Here is a 19427-nt window from a genome sequence, read left to right as displayed (position 1 = left end):
AGGTCCACTCTGTGTTTGCAGAAGGGGAAGACAGGGACATACATCTCACCCCTCAGTGCTGGCTGCCAGCATCACAGGTCACCAAGCAGATGGTGCAGGAGCTGCTCAGAGATGGCAGGAGACATGGAGGGGGTGGAGGTGATAGATTGCCTTTCTCCCTTCCCTGGGCAGGTCTGCACAAAAGCCAAAGGAGGTTGTCTGGTCCTGGAGCCATCGCCCCTTCCTGGGGTAAAACCTGAGTCAGAGCCCTGTTTTAACACCTGGCTTGAAACCGAAGCTTGTGCTTTTGCAAAGAAACTGATCCATCTGAGCCTTGCTCTTAAATGCTTCAGTTTACTCTGGCCATGTGTCTGCTTTTATTTTGTTTCATTTTTTAAAGGCAGAATCAGGATATCATAAGCCTAGGGGGCTTTCATCATGTCTTGCCTGTTTCTTGCATTTTGGAGTGGAGAAGGGAAATGTGTTGTTGCTTTGGGACAGACAGGTATCTTAGAAAAAAATAGCTTGGCTCTTTTTCATATGAAATAACCTTTCCTGGCTTTGTCACAGCTGAGTTGGTGCTTCTAGTGGGATTTGGTAGATAGTGCTGCCAGGGTGGACTAGAGGAGTTTCAGTGAAACTGAAAATCAGTCCTATGCATTGGGAAGTGACAACAGCACATACTGACAGAAAAACATGGCCAAAAAAAAAGAGAGTTGCAAAGTGCACATCTCTATTACAGTAATGGCATTTTCTTTCTTCTCCTTCCTACAGGTTATCTTGCACCTCGAAACCTTCCCAGTGCAGGGTTCTTCCCGTTCCTGCAGACTGTGCTGTGTGATTCTGATGCCAGATGTAAAGGCACACCATACACACCAGAAGATCTGCTACCAAGACTTAATGACATCTCATCTCTCAGACTGTAAGGGAATCTGCGTGCATCTGAGTGTTACAGGCTGTAGAGCAAAACTTGCTTTGAGGTGGAGGGAGAAGCCATGTATGTGCAAGTGTGTCCACCCCAGGTATAGCTCAGATAACAGATGTAGTCTCAGATGTTTGAACACTTAGAAAGGAGAATATGAGCTGCAACATGGAACACTTTAAAATTGTCCACATTATGGACAGCTATCAGTAATGTCAGTTGATCTGGGCTTGATAGTGAATGAGAATTTTATTCCCTTCAAAAAAGGCTTCTGCTCACCCAAATCAGAGCTTGCATGAGTCTGAGTCAGGTCCTCAGGTCCTGCAGAGTATCTGTGGGTAAGACTTTTAGCAAGATCAGCCCAGCATGCTGGCCTGTCACCGTGGCAAAAGTTCTCCAACAGTTCCAGTTTGAGGTACACCTGTTCTGGGACAAATGCTCTTTCAGCAGATCCTCCAAGTGCCAACTAGAATGAATGTCCTCTCTGCAGGTCATTAAAAAATATTGGGAAACAGATGAAAATGAAGAAACAAATTTTGCCCACAACAGCATGTAGCTCTGCAGCATGGACCTGGCTGGGCAGGTTTTACTGAAATGTCAGTTTGTTGAAATTGAAGTGTCCAGCAGGGGTATTTCAATTTCATTGATGTTCCAGCTGAAGCCAAGTAGCGTTTGCTTTGAGACATGCCAACCAGGGTTATTTCTACATGTTGGCTGCTCAGTTCTGGCACATCCCTGGGGAACTGGGAAACATCCCTGAGGCCTGACTGGTTAAGGGTGAGCTGAAAATCAGGGCATACAAGGTCCCTGGTTGTTCATCTTTGCTTAGAAGTTAGGTTAGAAGTTGTGCCACAGTGCCTATGTCAGAGCCCCAAAATCCCCCTTGGTGAGAACTTGAGAGTCTGAAGAGCCATGCCTTCCACCAGAGAGCTCAGCAAGCAGCATGGGCTATCCTGGGGTTTGTGGCTTCTGAAGGGTCCTCCTTAGTGTAGAGAGACTGGCATTTCCTGGGCCAGAGATGGGATCTCTCCATTGGTTAGAAGGAGTCTGGGAGACTATATATGTGGATGGCTGAAGTTACACAAGGTGAATCTTGATCAAATTCAAGGTCATACAGCAGAAGAGGGCAGAGCTGCACAGAGACTGGCTGCCTGGATTCATAACTCTTCACTTACTTCCTCAATGTCATTGTTTCCCCCATGACATGTTAAACAATGGTTAATTTGGGGCATTGAAATGAAGAAATGGGAACTTCCAGTGCCAAAGCTGGAAGTCTTCCATGGGTTTCAATAGCTACAAATACTTCTTGCTTTTTCTGGTTTTAGTTTCTGTACAGCTGTTTAGGAAATAACTGTTTTTTTCTTGCCAATTGAAAAATCAAAGGATTTGGCCAAACCATAGCTGAAGTTACACAAGTTATTAATAAACATCTAGATCATTATTGATGCTAAAAGTTGACTGTGTGAAGTACCACACAACTCTGTGGGTATACCTACCCTTATGTTCTCAATGTCAGCCCTAGAAATACATTGTATCCTGCAAAAGAAAATAATAAAAATATCACTTGACTATTAAGTAGTCACAGCAAACCTGGCAGGATACAGCAGAGCATTACAGCCTCAGCAGAAGGTTGACTGGATAGGTGGGAACTCCAGAAGCCAGCATGAATAGATGTGGCTCTGCCTCAGGAGTAGAATCACCACAGATGAGTTTGTCATGAAGGTGAAGTATTTGAGCTGTGACTATTCCCTGTCTGGATACGTCATTGTGTAATAGCCTGAAGTTTGTAATATTCAGCTAACCCAGGCTGGGTTTTTTTTCCTCTCCCATTGTGTAGCTCACCAAAGGTCTTGTTAAATTGTTTTATAACTTGCCCTGAAACTGTGTCATTCCGGTGTCCAGCAGAGAAAGTAGGCAAGGTTCTGATCTCTGATTCTGTTCCTTAGAAGCATTTGCCAAGATGTGTAAGACCTTGATAGCTGCTTGAGATTTCCCTTAATAAAAGGAAACCTAAATGCAAAACCTGAGCTCAACACCAACACCTTCCACCCTTTATTTTCCCCTGTGGTGAAATGTTTGTGAAGGAGGAATTAAGATACTGTTGTTTTGAAGGACTTCTTGGTAGAGATGTGCAGCCTGCTGTTTTAGCTTACAGCAGCTTACATCAAGGATTTTCTGCTCAGTCCCAGTGTCATTAACACTGCCATGAAATTCTTCACTCTTTCTTTTACCAAGCATATATTGGTGGAGGACAGAACACAACTTGATACAATGAGGCCTTCTTTCCAGAAGTAGGAATTTGTTTTAAATTAAGCCAAATCCATATCTTAAACCTTTCCTGTCCTTGATGTCCCTGCAGAGCAGGCATGTACATGGTCCTGTCTGTTTCATGTCTGAGAGCACTGCAGAGGGCTTTCCCAAAACACATGCCAAACCTCAAGAAGGAAACAGAATTTTGTACAACTGTATTTCAACAGACCTGCCATGAAATCCAACTATAGACCCATTTGGAGTCAGACAGTAAAGTGTAAGCTTGATCATAAGAACTCTGCAAGATGTTACAGGTGTCATCTTTTTCTTCTCTTTTGCTTTTTATCTTTTCTGTTTCCTTTCCCAGTATGCGGAGGAGCTCATCCAGTGTGGCTAAGGAAAAGCACCCACTGCCATGGAGTGCAGAGGTTCCTAAAAGCAGGAACACTATATTGGGTAGGTTATTAACTGCTCTGCAAAGTTCTGGTCTTTAAAAGCTTCTTTTGAAGCTCTCTGGACAGAGATGCAATTCTTAGAAGACTGCTAAAATGATTTATGTGTTTTATACAGGCATGTGACCATGGCCATCACATTAGTGTAAATTCTTCGTGCTAATTACAAGTAACTGGCTGCAGGAAAGAATTTAGGGATTTGGCCAAGAAACCAGGATTAATTGTTGTGTTTCACAGGAGCAATATGAGATCGTAGATTGTTTGGACATTAATTAAAGACCTGGCTATTTATAGAATATTGCCCTTTTACTACCCACAAATTGTTCATAAACAGCTTTTTTCTTTTCTTTTCTCTTCTTTCCCCTCCCAGATGCATTTCTTATTCACAGTTATCCAGCAAACAAATCTTTTTCTGGCCACAGTGGATATTTATTGTTGGTGATGTTCTCCTCTAATGTGATTCTCTTTCTTGAAGGAACTTTCAGACTTAAATTTTCCACAAAATCATTACAATTATTATTTATTGATGGTAATGGCTAGTACTGTCCACAAGCCTTCTTGATGGATAGTCCTTTCACCAGGGAGCTCACAGTCAGATGAATGATTACAGACTTGAATTCTGTGACTATTCTGCCCTGGCCATTCTCTGTTCCAATTAGCATTCCTGCCAATGCTCTCACTCTGTGGTGTGCAGGCAGGAAAAGGCAGAACAGGGGCTGAACACAGAGGTGGGGGAAAAAAAAACCCAACTGATAAGCAGTTATGGGAACTATCAACTTATCCTGATGGCCACAGAGGACTTCAATTCTACATCTTATTAAAAACCAACAACACAGGTCATAGCTGCTGCTGGCACAACTCCTGTTCCAGTGAGCTGTGTTGTTTTGAGAGTGCAAGTGTAGGCATTGGTGGGTGTCAGCTGGGCACCTGGCAGTGTGCCACCATGTATACCGAGCAGCAATGCTCCACATCCGTGTTGGAGCTCTTTATGAAAAATGAGTACCACCCACTGGTACCAAAAACATCTGGAGAGCTCTTCCTTACAGGGCTAATGGTTTTAGCTGGTATGAGGTCCCTTGTAAAGCTCCCCATCTCTCTGCCTGCATGGGGGAGCTGCAGGACTGGAGAAAAGAGTTGGAAATTAATGTTGAACTGCAAGCTGGTAGTTAAATGCTTTTAATTTAAAAAAAAGATACAGGAAGAAATAATGTAATCCAGGATTTAATTACATCAGGAGAAATCTTAAGTAAGTAATTACAGGATGCCATGGGCTCTACCTTTGGAAACAGATTACTAATGACAACATGTCCAAAGCTGTAGTCAGCTATCTTCTGTCAGGGTTTGATGTAGCCAAGAGGTTCAAAGACATTAAGTGAAATACAATGTTTCAAACTGCATTGCAGCATCTGGGGATTCGGTGTCTCATGGAGAAAAACCCCTTCAGAATATTTCATCACCATCCAACTTGACTTCCAGCATCAACACGTTCAACAAAATCCTCAGTTTTGGGAAGGTAAGTCTGTATTTGCATAACAGCTGAGTGGGAACATTTAAAGAGTTAAGAGCTCAACATACCAACACACGGCTTTTATTGCTTTTGGATCTCCCCTGTTGTGTGAATGTGCTTTATTGTGGGAAGAGGAAGACAGTTAAAGGGTTTAGGGTGTGTTTTCTTTCACATGACATTCAAGATGTGATGTCACAAGCTCTGCCCACAATACTTGTGAAGCAGCATCAAGAGGCACCATGTATTTATCATATAGGTAATGACTTTGTATAGGAACAACTCCTTTGTAACAGAAACTTGGTACCATGTAATGGACATCAGTATGCTTATGGGTTTATATTAAGGTCTTGTGGTGGGTTGAAATTACCCCCCAAGATAAAACTGCCAGACCAGCTCAGTTGGGAAGCAAATGAAACTGTATTTACAAGCACAACTGCAATCTAAAATATGAAATGCAATGAATATGTTCAAAATATACAATATTTACATATGTTTACAATTTATAAACAACACAAGAACTCCCCTGGTCACAACCAGGGGGTTACCAAGAGCTTCCTCCTCTTCTCCCATTTCCCCCCTGTACACAGGGCAAGAGAAAAAAAGGAGAAAAGCAGAGAAAAAGCTTATTAGTACTTAGCCCCAACAAAGAGTGCAGTTGAGGTCAGCAAGCTAACAGAAGCACCAGTTAGTATCTCCTACAGCAAAGAAGTCGAAAAGTAGTTTACAAAACTAACTTTGTTATTTTTTAGACCAATAGGATTACTCAGACCTTATCATTATTTTCCCTTTTACATCCAATGGTAATTTATCTACATTCTATCACTTTCTGTTCAAGATCTGTGGAAAATTTTCTGGCACAGCCTGAAACTGCCACAGGCCTGCAAAAACTGAGGCGCACGTTTCTCTCTATCTATATGAGGAATTTCATTGTTCACCTGTTAGAATTCTGTATGTGTGCAAGCACTTGCCATGATAATACTCTTCACATCACTACTACCCCTCAAAAAAGTCTCGTAATTGTGTCTATATCTGTCCCAAATAGAGTATTGTTTTAAAGCTACCTTTAACATTATGTCTTACTTTCAGAGCCAGACCCAATATTCAACTGCAGCAAATCTCAAAGTCATTCTGTGTGAGGTCTTGTCACGATACATAGCGCATCCTGATCTCACTGAGGAGAAGATGGCAGCCAACATCCACCAGACATTCTGCTTTACTGACTCATCCCTTTTAGAGTCATTTACCCAAGAGCTCAGAAATCAGCTCTCTCAGGTAAGTGCCTGGGACCTTTCCTAGTATTTGGAGCTAGCATCTGTGTTATTTCGCATGTTATTGCAGTATTTGAGAGACAGAACATGACCCCACCTGGCTAGGAGGTGCTCATCTCTATAGCAAAGTACATATAGAGCATGACAATGATGAGCTAATTCTTGTCAATGTTATTTGCCCAAAGACCTTAGAGTTGAGTACACAGCTCAGAAAGGCAAGGACAACCAGCTACCAGCTAGTGGCCAGTAAGGCTTTTCACCATGCCTAGGTGCTGTTTCTCCTTTTTATTTTCCCTGCTGCAGTGACAGGTAAACAGAACAGTGTAAGGATGTGATGTAAATAAGGATATTTAAAGCTGGGGAAGGCAATAAATTTAATCATGTATTACCTCAGCCATATAACTTCATCCAATAACTCCTGCATCTGATCCAACAATTCATGATTGAAGCAGTACTTGTCTTTGGGAAAGCTATATAATTAAAGCAAATGAACCCTTTAAAGGTAATGCCTTCTCTTTCTTTGCCAGGGTGGGGATTGATATTAATTTTTCTTGTATTCGTCGTCTTTGGACTGTTTGGGACATTGTGAATCGTAGGGCTTGTCTAAACAGAGAATTTATTGTACAGTCTGGGGTGTGAAGATAAAGCACAGTCACTCTCTCAGTTATTGCCTGTCACTGTAGTCCATTGAAGGTATTGTTTGTAGAGTTGTGTACAAGTGCAGTGCAGGCTGAAAAACAGGAACAGACCCACCAGCAGCAAGAGTTCCTCTTCAGAAATAATTTCTTGCATTGTTATTTGCTAAGGTGCAGCACAACCCACAGTACCAAGCAACATTTGTCCATGAAATGGTCTCGTTTCTGATGCTCATCTCCCAAGTGCAGAATGACACCTCCCTGTGGCATCTCCTTTTGCTGGCCCCAGATGTGTTTCAGGGCAGCATGCAACTGCAAGACATAATTGATTTCCTTCAGGATCCAAGCAGGTAAAAATACATAAAATGCCAGGATAGACACTGGAAGTTGGTGGGTTTGCTCATTGAACTCTAAGGACACATCACCTCTCATCCTGTAGAAAGGATGTTAGCTTAAAAGCATGATTTGTTTGGGAGATGATATGGCTCCACACTAATGCATCTCTGAAAGTCTCTGTGGACCTTGAATGATGTTTTGATTTTCAGTGGCTCTTGTGTCACTTTTAAAAAGGAGATGGATATGAACTCTTAGTTTTTTTCCATCCTGCTTAGAGGCACTCTCCTGCCCACATACAGGTATAAAATGTGGTGAGTAACAACCATTTTCTCCGACTCAAGAAAAGCCCTTCTGGCTGGATAGTTGTTCTGCTAAAGAAAGCAGCTGGCTTCTTCCTTCCAGAAAAGCACAGAGCCAAATCCAGAGATTCATAAAACAATTTGGTTTGGAAGGGATTTTAAAGTTGCTTTGAAATGCCTCAAGCATTTGTAGGGGAGCCTTAATTAATCAAGTAATCATTTAAATATATATATATATATACATAAAAATTGACTGCTGTTTTACCAATTGAGTCTGGTCCCCAGAAAGCAGAGAAGAGACAGACATAGCTGACTTTTTAGAACAAAGTACTGCTTGTGTTCTTGACATCATTTATATGAAAAACAGAGCTGGATTAACCACATAAGTTAACTGTGCTGAAATATTTGAAGCTATACGCACCTGTATGATGTGCAGAGCTCAGTTTAAGTAGTCTTAGCCTTGAAATCCCTTTTCTGGTTTGTAGTTGGGCTAAAACTCTCACTGATCTCTCACTGACTTGAGCTACTCAAGAGATTAGGGGATGTTGTTCCAAGTCATCTACTGGATATGTGACTGATACTGCTATAATTATTCCTGATAGTTCACTTGTTACAGCACATGGAGGACCACAAGAAAATGAGTGTCTTCAGACTTACTTTTTTTTCCCCTTGGATGCATGAGCAGCTAGGTAAAGATGCCAAAAGAGGTTGTAGAAACTCTGCCACTTTGATTATACCCAGGCTTAGAGGGACACGCTTTTCATCACTGGTGTGTCGCCAAGGCACTTAAAACCTGGTACATTTAATATCTAGGTAATTTGCCCTGCTGCATTGTGAGAACTATTTGTAACTTGTAATGTCCTTACCCTTAAAGGAGTCAGTAGCAGTGTGGCAAGAATTTTAATTTTATTCAGAGATGTTTTGTCCATGTTGCTCTTTTAGTCACAGGATTGTTGTGTATGCATTTACTGGCTTGCAGAATCAAGCCTGAGAACTAGCACTGTTTGAGTGCCCAGGAAGAATTAATATTTATTGTGCTGCTCTGCTTTGCTCCACAGCTGCAGAGCTGGGCAAAGTTATCAAAGGTACAACAAAGAGGCACTCAGAATTTCATCACCAGAGTTGTGCAGTGCTTTTATGCCTGGCATCTGGCAGTGTAAGTCCATGAGTAAAGAGTTACTGCAAAGAGATTGCACAAATAGTATTTTTAATGATGCTTACAAAAGCACATCTTAGTGAGCCCGACCATGTCTTTTACTCAGGCAGTACTGACCTCCTAAGGAAATGCCCTACAGGGAATTTTCTTTGTGGTATAAATATAAAGATACAGAAGAAAAGAACTTTTGCTCATTGTGGCACCTGTATCAACCACATGATAAACAACACCGCTGTGGAACAGTAGCTTCAAAGTCATGAATTCTAATAGAAAGTTTAGGAACAAATTTTATTACCCACACAATCCTGCTTTACAGAATGAATTCACAAATGCTTGTGTTTGATGCTGTAAGATAATTTTTCAGATAAACAAGCAAGCTGAACTTTTCCTCTCAAGCAATCTGCAAAAGCCCTGCAAGGCTGAAATAAAAGGGCAACACCACCACTTATTTCCATGCTTGCTTCCATGTGTGATACCTATCCACTTTTGGCAAGCCAGTCCTCCCCTACTCCTTGGCTCTTACATCGCTCATCTAAATATGTCATTTGAAGCTGTAGTTTCTTCCTTCTCTTCCCTTTCTAAGACTCCCACTAACAAGCACCTCTGCAGAATGGAAATGGTGAGCACCAGGTCCACAAAACCTGCATGGAGATATTATGTTAAATGAGGAGATGAGAGATCCCTGGTGTGCTGTTCTCAGTAGCAGTCTGTTCCCACAAATCAGTATGTATTTATTCATGCCACTGAAATCAGCTCAGCTAGGCTCTTTGTGTATCACCTGCAGAACTTGAGGCAGGAGAGAGATTGTGCATTTCACGGTGACCCTATGCCTACAGTGAAGAGCTGCTCTTTATACAGGAGAAGTAAAAGGGCCTAATAATCACTGTGAAGTTTTCAGTAGCCTGCACACATTGAACAGACAGCCTTTTAAATTACTTCCTCCCTGATACAATATGCCTGATGATCAGCTTGTTCCTTCCTAAGACTGGAAAACATTCCTTGCTTCCATGTCAGCCTGATTGTTACAGTGTAAAAGAAGAAAGAAGAAGAATTGGAAATGGTAACAGTTATTTGTGGTTGCTTCTTCCTTCACAGATGTTGTCCCCTAGGAATCCCTGGTCTCCCGGGAGCCTTGTCTGCCTGTTGCTTGGTTTCTTTCAGGAGGAGATTCAGCCACAGCAGTGAATTGCTGGGCTGCCATATCACCTGAGAATTTTCTAAGACCTATTGGGAGGATTTTAGTGGTCTATAGATTTTGCATAACCCTTTGAAGAAGTACCTTTTGAATAAGTAATGAGTGCAACACATAGGTCTGAGCCAGTACACCACCATGGCTTTCTCATCAGAGCCTTTTGCACTTTATGTGAGATCAAACAAATGACTAAAAGCAGGGGCAATATTTTGTCTGTCAGACATTTTAAGAATGTTAGGCTGTACTCCAGATATTTCCTATTTGAACACTTGTTTTATTTCTTCTCATAAACCTGTAGCCACGATTTATTTATTTATTTATTTTCCCCTTTAGTATTATGCTGGCAGCTCAGAATATCTCTGCATCTCTTGTGGCTGATGATAGATTCCAAACTGTTCACAGTGGGCTTACAGATCCTCCGTATTACCTGAACTGTTCAGAGCAAGGTAAGGCTCCTCCATATAGTCATCTCTCTGCTAAAAACTTGTGGTACTGAGAAGAAACAAACTACAGGCTGATAAGTAACCATCCAGACTGCTTACTGTTCAGGGCTCAGAGGAATGATTTCTTCTTTCAGCTTTTTACAAATGTGGATAAAATACCTCATTGCAAGTGGAAAAATAAAAGGACCTTAGCTTTGTCAGTAGACAATGAATTTGCAGTCTCAGTGGAAATGGAGAGCAGTAATTTTTTTAATGAGGTGGGGTTTGCTTTTTTGGTTTTGTTGTTTTGGGTTTTTTGTTGTTGGGCTTGTTTGTTGGTTGGTTATTTGGTTCGGTTTTGTTTTGGCTTTTTTTGGTGAAAATCTGTCTCTGTTTGTGACCTCTGTCAAACTCACCTCGGTATATCAAGGTAGGGGCTGTGCCTGATCTGCTCAACAAGCTGCATATGTTAAGATTAGCTGCTCCTCTAAGCCCTGTTGACTTACAGCAGAGGAAGAGTGTGGTAGGTTGAGAGAGGGCTTAGCTCTCCCTCCTCCACAGAGTAGGAAACCACAGCTAACTCAGTCGGTAGAGCATGGGACTCTTAATCTCAGGGTCGTGGGTTCGAGCCCCACGTTGGGCGCCAGTCTCCATTCGGCTTTCGCACAGGCCACACTGGACTGTTGAAAGGTGAATGAGTTTTGCTGATGACTTTCTGACTCTCCAACTGACGAATCAGATTCTGAATGGGCAACAAAGAGTCACGGTTGGTTCTGTATTGTCTGTGATGCACAGTCCGAGAAGCAACCGGCAACTTAATGTCCTGAATCTTGTGTTGTCCCACAACTGCAGATTCATCAGAAAGCTCAGGTCTAGCAGACAGCTTCAGTTTTTGTCCATCAATTTCTACAGAAGCTACTCCAAAAGCCCATTTGTAACCTTTAGGGTCTTTGAAACGCCCTTCTCTCAGAAAATCAATTCCCAAAATACAAGGTGCATCAGGTCCGGTCACAACTGTATGCTTTTTCCATTGTTTACCAGTTAAGCTTATATTAACCTCCACTTTACTTAACTCTTGAGATCCACCAGTGACTCCCAGAATAGTTATGGACTCTGATCCCTGATAATTTGATGGCAATATGGTGCACTGAGCTCCTGTGTCAACCAAGGCCCTGTACTTCTGAAAGTGTGAAGTGCCAGGCCACTGGATGTACACATCCCAATAGATTCTGTTATCTGTATTACCCCTCTCCTCCCCCTGGCGGGAGGCAGGGCACCCCTAGTTATGGGGAACATGTCCACAGGTGCAACGAGCACACTGTGCAGTGTTAGAACTGGAGCCACTGTTGGAGCTACTAGAGTTGTCCTGGGGAACTGTAGAAGTAACAGCTACCCTTCTGGTATTGCTACCTCGGGTTCTGCCACTTTGCAGTTCTCTCAGTCTCCTGAAAAGATTAGAAGTTGGTTGACCATCCCACCTGTTCATGTTCTCACCAAACTGATCACGCAGGGTAATCCAAATAGTCCTACGTGACTGCCTTGGTGGTCTGTTTTGGTTTGATCTGTTTTGGAATGACCTCCTTGGAGGATGTCTATTCCTCACAGATGAAACCTGTACCCACCTGGAGGAAGAATTGGAATCATCTCTTTGTGCCAATTGGGACATGGTGTTTTTAAATTCATCCTTCAGCTCTTTCATGCAATTCTCCAGTTTTCCAGACAGAGTTTCAATGGCTGAAACCAAAGAAACACGTGTCATGCTATCATCCAATTGTCTCAATTGATCAGTGAATTGGCCAACCGTAAGAGGAGCTCCACCATAATTTCTTGCTACAATTCTGCTTGCCAGAATGTTTGCATAATTGGAAGGAGCAAGCTTGATGAGCTTTTTAGTAAGACCATTTCCTACAGGAACATCATCAGGATTCAGAGATTCATGTTCACCATAGAGTACCTCTCTAACAGCAAATTCTCTCAGACGCTTGATTCCCTCATCTATGGTAGTCCAGGGCTTAGGATTCCATGGAAGATCATCTCGGGAAGGGTATCTCATGAGAACCGCCATTAGAAGGCGTATCCACAGATTAACCTTACCGAGAGCCTTGCCTAGATGTCTATCTATTCCATTATCCTTCGAGAGAGTTCCTAGCTGGGCTGCTGACTTGTCTCCAACCATTAGAGCTGGAGCACCTGTATCATAACATCTACCAAGCCAAGCGAGAACTGGCTCCTTATCTGCTCTGAGATAGTCTTTTCTCACATTTCTAAGCTCCTCACGTGGTGAAGAGCAGTCGGTTATGTCATCTTGTTCTTGCTCCTCTGCCTCCTGTCCCTCAACTTGTGGTCCCAACAACCTCTCAAGGATCCCTTTAAGCTGAGAGGCACCACCACTAGCTGCTGTCCTACCAAGAGATGCATCTCGATCCTCTGATGATCTCAATAACTCAGCTATATTTTTAAGACAGATTTTCTCTTCCTCCCCAGCAGAAGAACCTTGCTCTGCATCCCCGTCAGCTCCTGAATCAGCTTTAGTCTTACCCTTCCTTGTTGTTAAAACTGCTACTTGCTTTACTGGAGCTGTGTTTGGGTTTCCAGCTGCCTTATTATCAGAAGCTGATAAGCTTTGAGACAGATTAGTTGCTTTGGAGGACGCTTCCGCTCCTGCCATGGAAGAAGGAGGAAATGACTTTGCCTCGTTAATGGTGGCTGCCTGGGACACAGGAGCCGCCATGTTTGGGGCTACTGTAGCCCCTGGCTGCTTGCCAGAATCATCACCATTGCTATTCAGAGCTGCCTTGCCGATTGACTTTTTAGCTTTATCTTTAACTGACACAGATTCTCCATTATCATCCTCACTGGATGTTCCTGAAACAGAGCTAGGGTGGCGTTTTCGTCTCTTTGTCCTCCGTCTAATAACAAAACATGCCTTATAAACTTTTCTCTCCCGGTACAGTGTCACTAGCAAATACACATTACTTATCACCAGCAGCAGGACTACACACATCAAGAAAATCAGCTTTGGATCCCAGCCATCACTTAAAATTACCCTTTCACCGAGGGGAATCTTAAACTCTTTTATCTCAATAGGGAGTGTGCTAGATGTAACATTCCTGTACTTTTTAACATAAAAGAATTCCAGGCACTGATCATACAGAAGCCGAATCTTGTACTTAAACCACAAATATAATTTTTGATTATATATTTACCTATCTTATCGATAATCATACCCAGGCAATACTTGTAGATCAATACACTGAAGACCGAGAAGAGCAGACGCTCAAAAAGCCAAAACACCTTCATGTTTGCTCATTCGACTCAAGCAAGCAATAAATCAAACTAATTTGTCACCAAGCCCCGAGTTGGGCAGCCAATAAATGTGGTAGGTTGAGAGAGGGCTTAGCTCTCCCTCCTCCACAGAGTAGGAAACCACAGCTAACTCAGTCGAAGAGCAAAAGCTATATATTTACAAGCATATATGGAAAGCAGGTTATATATAACACAATATATACAGGTATTTACAATATATACACAGAAATACACAGCAAAGACAAATAACACAACAAAAATCCCTCCCTCAGGGAGGGATCCCCTCTTTGGAACCCCCTCTCTCCCCCCCTTACCTCCCTTTTTCCCCAAAAAGGGGTTAGAGAGAGAGAAAGGCAAGTTACTAAGGAAAAGAGTTGTTAGCAAGCTTCAAAAGCCCATGCAGGATTAGTGTTTGCTTATCTGAAGGCCAAGTCCAGCAGTTCGCAGAAGAAGCAGGCAGGGAGAACAGGCTGAAACACCAAACTCCCCCAACTCCCAAACCCAACTGAACTGAGGAAAAAATTTTCCAACCGCTTCACAATCTAAAGCTGAATTTTTGTTTATCAACCAATGAAATTCGTTTAGAATATCAGAATGTTTTGGTTCTAGTACCAAAAACATTAGCCAGTGTGTTCCAGCAGTGTTTGTTCTTAAAGGCACAGCCTCAAACGACCACAAAGAGTCCTTGACATCTACCTCTGACCAAGGTTATATGAATGTGCAAGGGAAAGGTCCAGCATCTAAATGCTACAAGAGGCAGATTGATAAATGCCATCCATTTTCTGCTCAACTTCCACAATCTCCATCAAATCAGTCAAATTTCTGTCCAACATCTTGTGTGTTTTCACAGGTGCCTAACTTCCTACACACATTATCCCTAACAGATTTCCAGATTTCCAAATTTATGTGAGCTTTACTAATATTCTCTTTACATATTTATTGTAGATAAAGAAACAAATGTGGTGACAAGATACATTTGCAATCTCTTTGTTAACTGGAAAGACAATTGGACTTTAGTATCTGAATTGGAGGAAGTTCTGAGGTAAGACATTAGCTAAAGGGGTATTGCTAACATTATAATTCAAATCTATGATCTTTGCTCTAAATCACTTTACATTTCCACTTGCATTGATTTCATATTCACTAAAATGCTCTTTTTTTCCCCTCCAGAAGAATAAAGTCAGCAGAGATTGGTGGAAAAGTCTCCAAGAGGTCCATTAATTCAGATGATTTAGAAGCCATACAAAACTCTCTACATCGTTTAAAAGGCTTTGAGAAAAAAATGAATAGAAGTGAATTAAAAAGCTTAAATCTATTCAAAAATTTGAAGAATGAAACATTACAGAAATTGTATGCAATTCTTGAACTGGGAATGAATCCACATCATGATTATAAATTAAAGGAACCATATAATAAGGAAATAATTGATGAAATCTATAACTTCACATCACTGCAATTACAGAGTGACTTTAATGGTACTTCCATTTTCAATATAATGACCCAGTGGAAAGAAATTCAGAGTGCTTTAAAATTAGCTACAATGATTTGGAATCCAGTTCTGTTTAATAATTCCAATTTTAGTACAACTCAAACTGAGGATGCTCTCAAAATGTTGCTCTCCAAGAGCATGCCATCATTTCTGGAAGACATCAGAGAGCATTTAAATGGAATGGAAGAAATACCTTCTTTGCTTTCTGATTATCTGCTTAAGCCTGTGTCCTACAGAAACTTTCCAGACCAGCTCCTGGCTCTCCAGAAGATATTTTTCATAATGACAGACACCAGTATAGGTTATCAGTACCTACTGAAGCCTGTGTTTGAACTGATGCAGAAGGTAGAAAGCTCCATGGGTGAATCCTGGTGGGATAAGTTGAACATCTATTGGCGCCTTGGGGAAAAACTGAGGTCAATGAAGTGGAATAACACAGGCATCATAGCCTATGGGCAGTTTTTAGAGGTATTAAACAGCCATTTACAAAAGCTGAATAATAATTCAAGTAGTATTTTTAGTGCACAATTGGATCAACTGTCAGAACTTACAACAGCCGTGTTTAAGGAGTTTGGGGGAAACTCTGAAGCAGCCAATATCTCACTAGCCATTCAAGCCATACAAAAGACCTTGCACATATTAAAAGACTTACAGCTGAATTATAATGTCAGTAAATTAAAATCTATAGATCTTTTCTTTAATTTTGACAATAAAACCATTGAAAGCGTCTCTGAATTTCTCAAGACGGGAATGAAAATCCTTCATTATGTAAGTGCCAGTGAAGAAATAATTAGTCCAATCTTTAACTTAACACACCTTCTGCTGCAGGAGTTCAACCAGTCTTCCTTACAGGACAATACTTTGATAGAGGCAAAGATTTGGCAGTTCTTGCATATGGCCTTAAGTCCTTTCCTTCAGAAGATCTACAATGGTTATGGAGCAATCCAGAACTGCTCTGCTCAGGATGTTCTCCGTGTCACACTTGAGATGCTGTTTGAAAATGCCACTCTGAGTGAGTCCTTGGCAGGCAGCCCCTGCAAACCTCTCTTTGATTCTGTGGGCATGGAGGATGGAACAATGCACAATGACACCTTTACAGAAATGTTCCAGCTTGCAGTAACAAACCTGAAACTGTCTCCAGAGTTTGCTGCTCTCTACAAGAACGGCAGTGAACACTTTTCCAGGGAGCTGTCTTGCACTGTCCAGGCTCTGCAGTTTTCTCTGAGTTTCCTTTCCAAATTAAACCTTGTGTCTGAGCTGGAAAACTCTTGGGTGGAGGAGCAGATGAGAGCTCTGACTGCTGTCACAGAGGGGCTGCTGCAGAGTAACGCCTCCTGCCCGGTCCCAGTCCCAGATGCGGATGATCTGCTTCCATCTCAGCTTTTGAACCTGGTTATTCCTTTCATGGTGAATGAAGAAGTACTGAACTCCCTACATTTCTCTGACAGCTTGGCAGACTGGCACAGGCTTCCTGTGCTTTTGCCTCTGCTACCAACTCTTCCCATTGGGAACAACAGTATATATGAACTGATACAAGAAGGCAGAAAGGTTTCCAAGCAGTTGGACTGGGCACATTTCTCACGGCTGTGGCATGCCACTGGCAACATTTTGACCACTAAATGGAACCTAACAGAAGTGGGTGAATATGTGAAACTCTTGGAAATGATGAAGAAAGCCCTAATTCTTGTGGACTTTGGAGTAGCTCCTGGAAAGACAGTAGTACATCAGATCTTTCATAATTCTAGTAGAGGAATTAAATCCTCAGATCTGAATTATTTGTATAATTCCTTAAAGCTCTTTTTCAATTCGAGTTCTGCCACAAACAGCACACTGGACGTGGAAAGGCTACTTCAAGAAATACTCTCACTCTATGAAGCTGGAGGTGAAAGATTGTTCTATGCTAGTCCCTACAGAGAAGAAAATCAAGATATTCTAACCATGGCTGCAGTGATTTGGAATCAGACAGTGTTAAACAGGGCTCATTTTAATACAGAGAAAGCATGGGAGGCTATCAAAATGATTGCACTTGATTCAGTCTCGCTTGAAAATATTGAGAATTATCTCAGCACCAACGAAGAATTGTCATCATTATTTCCTGACTTCTTGTTGACCCCTGTGACTTCTGAAAATTTTGCAGAACACCTTTTGTCCCTTGATCAGCTTCTTGCTGCTATGGCAGAGGTGAATACCAGTGATCATTATCTACTGATCTCTTCCTTGGCTAAGCTAATGCAAAAACTCCAGAATTCCCCTCAGCTTAGGCAGAGCAATGAACTTCTTGCTTTTTGGCATATTGCTGAAGTATTTCAGTCCATAAACTGGAATATTACAGACAGTCTGACTTTCCAGTCACTTCTAGACATACTGCAAAATCAGTTCAGAACCATAAAAAATGACTCCAGCCTTCCTTTCAGCAAGGAACTGAAAGAAGTAATAGACTTTGTATCCTCCATGTTTGAGCTGTATGGTGAAGAAGATTCCAGAGGAACCAACATGTCCATATACTTGCAGGCTGTGCAAAGGGGTATCTTAATTTTAAAAGAATTGCAGAGAAGGTATAATATCAGTGAGCTTGAAACTAGCAGCCTGTTATTTGGTTCTTACAGTAACTATTTGCAGAGACTGAGTGAAATATGGAGAGCAGGAATGAAAGTGCTGCATGACACCAACTTAAACAAAACGTTTGAAGAAAAAATGGACATTGTCTATAATTTCTCACATTTTCTGCTGCAGAAGGAGTTTATCCAGTCTTCCTTACGGGACAATCCTTTGATAGGGGTGAAGATTTGGGAGTTCTTGCATGTGGCCTTAAGTCCTTTCCTTCAGAAGATCTACAATGGTTATGGAGCAATCCAGAACTGCTCTGCTCGGGATGTGCTCCGTGTCACACTTGAGATGCTGTTTGAAAATGCCACTCTGAGTGAGTCCTTGGCAGGCAGCCCCTGCAAACCTCTCTTTGATTCTGTGGGCATGGAGGATGGAACAATGCACAATGACACCTTTACAGAAATGTTCCAGCTTGCAATAACAAACCTGAAACTGTCTCCAGAGTTTGCTGCTCTCTACAAGAACGGCAGTGAACACTTTTCCAGGGAGCTGTCTTGCACTGTCCAGGCTCTGCAGTTTTCTCTGAGTTTCCTTTCCAAATTAAACCTTGTGTCTGAGCTGGAAAACTCTTGGGTGGAGGAGCAGATGAGAGCTCTGACTGCTGTCACAGAGGGGCTGCTGCAGAGTAACGCCTCCTGCCCGGTCCCAGTCCCAGATGCGGATGATCTGCTTCTGTCTCAGCTTTTGAACCTGGTTATTCCTCTCACGGTGAATGAAGAAGTACTGAACTCCCTAAACTTCTCTGATGGCTTAGCAGTCTGGAATAACATGTCCACACTCTTTAGTGTAGCACAGGATGAGGTCAACATGAACAACCTACTGCAGAGTCTCCAAAGTGCCTTCAACCTCACCACATGGAGGTATTACTCAGGCATCTGGGATGTGATTGACAGTTTCCTAAACACCAAAAGGGATCTAACTGAAGCAGCTGCCTTTGCAAAGTTGTTGGAAGCAGTGGCAAACAACTCTGCCAACGGTTTGTCAGCTGCAGACATAGTAGAAGGCAGTCTCTACATTCTCAAGAGACTGAACTTCTCTGAACTGCTAAATGAATTCAAGATAAGTTCTGGCTTGTCTTTACTCTCCAGCAAGACTAGTTTTGATAGTGTGATTGATGTTGTCACCCATCACTTCATTGCCATGACAGAAACCCTGTACAACAAGACCCTACCTTGGGCTCAGAGTGACCAAAGTCTGTCACCAACCAGTTTAATCACACGGTGAGTTTACATTTTTGGGGGTATTGTAATTGCATTTATGGGTAGTGACCACCATTCTCATCCCAGCATGTGAAGTATCTTATTTTCATTCAGTGGAGCAATATAAGCCTGAAATCACCAAAATTTAGGACACTGGGGTTGATGTAGGTTAAAGTGAAGAAGAGAAAATTTCTCCTTGAACTGAATATGTGGTCCTGTGATGTAGTTAAAAGTGGGACTTGCAAAAATGTTCTGTGTTGGCATGTATCAGTTCGTGGTAGAAGCAGAATCTTGCAGGATGCTCACCACCAGTAGTAAATTCTTCAGAAGCCCTTTCTTGTTGATATGGCTCCCTAATTCTGATTCTCAGTCTCTCCTCTTCATGGCTTTCCATCTAGAGTTAACTTT

The 19427-nt window shown here is 42.0% G+C and overlaps 1 protein-coding gene across 1 annotated transcript in view; it reads left to right on the top strand.

Moving 5' to 3' along the window:
• Positions 1-19427, top strand: part of ABCA12 (ATP binding cassette subfamily A member 12) — a 102508-nt gene that overhangs the window by 20463 nt on the left and 62618 nt on the right. Inside the window, exons 3-10 of the mRNA XM_009900836.2 lie at positions 754-901; positions 3519-3607; positions 5007-5116; positions 6197-6382; positions 7185-7363; positions 10330-10442; positions 14670-14766; positions 14895-19040. Coding sequence (XP_009899138.2) covers positions 754-901; positions 3519-3607; positions 5007-5116; positions 6197-6382; positions 7185-7363; positions 10330-10442; positions 14670-14766; positions 14895-19040 — 5068 coding nt within the window. The remainder of the gene's footprint in view (positions 1-753; positions 902-3518; positions 3608-5006; positions 5117-6196; positions 6383-7184; positions 7364-10329; positions 10443-14669; positions 14767-14894; positions 19041-19427) is intronic.

This window comes from Dryobates pubescens, chromosome 2 (assembly GCF_014839835.1).
Source record: "Dryobates pubescens isolate bDryPub1 chromosome 2, bDryPub1.pri, whole genome shotgun sequence".
Lineage (NCBI taxonomy): Eukaryota > Metazoa > Chordata > Aves > Piciformes > Picidae > Dryobates > Dryobates pubescens.
The sequence above is the reverse complement of the archived record's forward strand: the minus strand, read 5'-3'. Positions and strand labels throughout refer to the sequence as shown.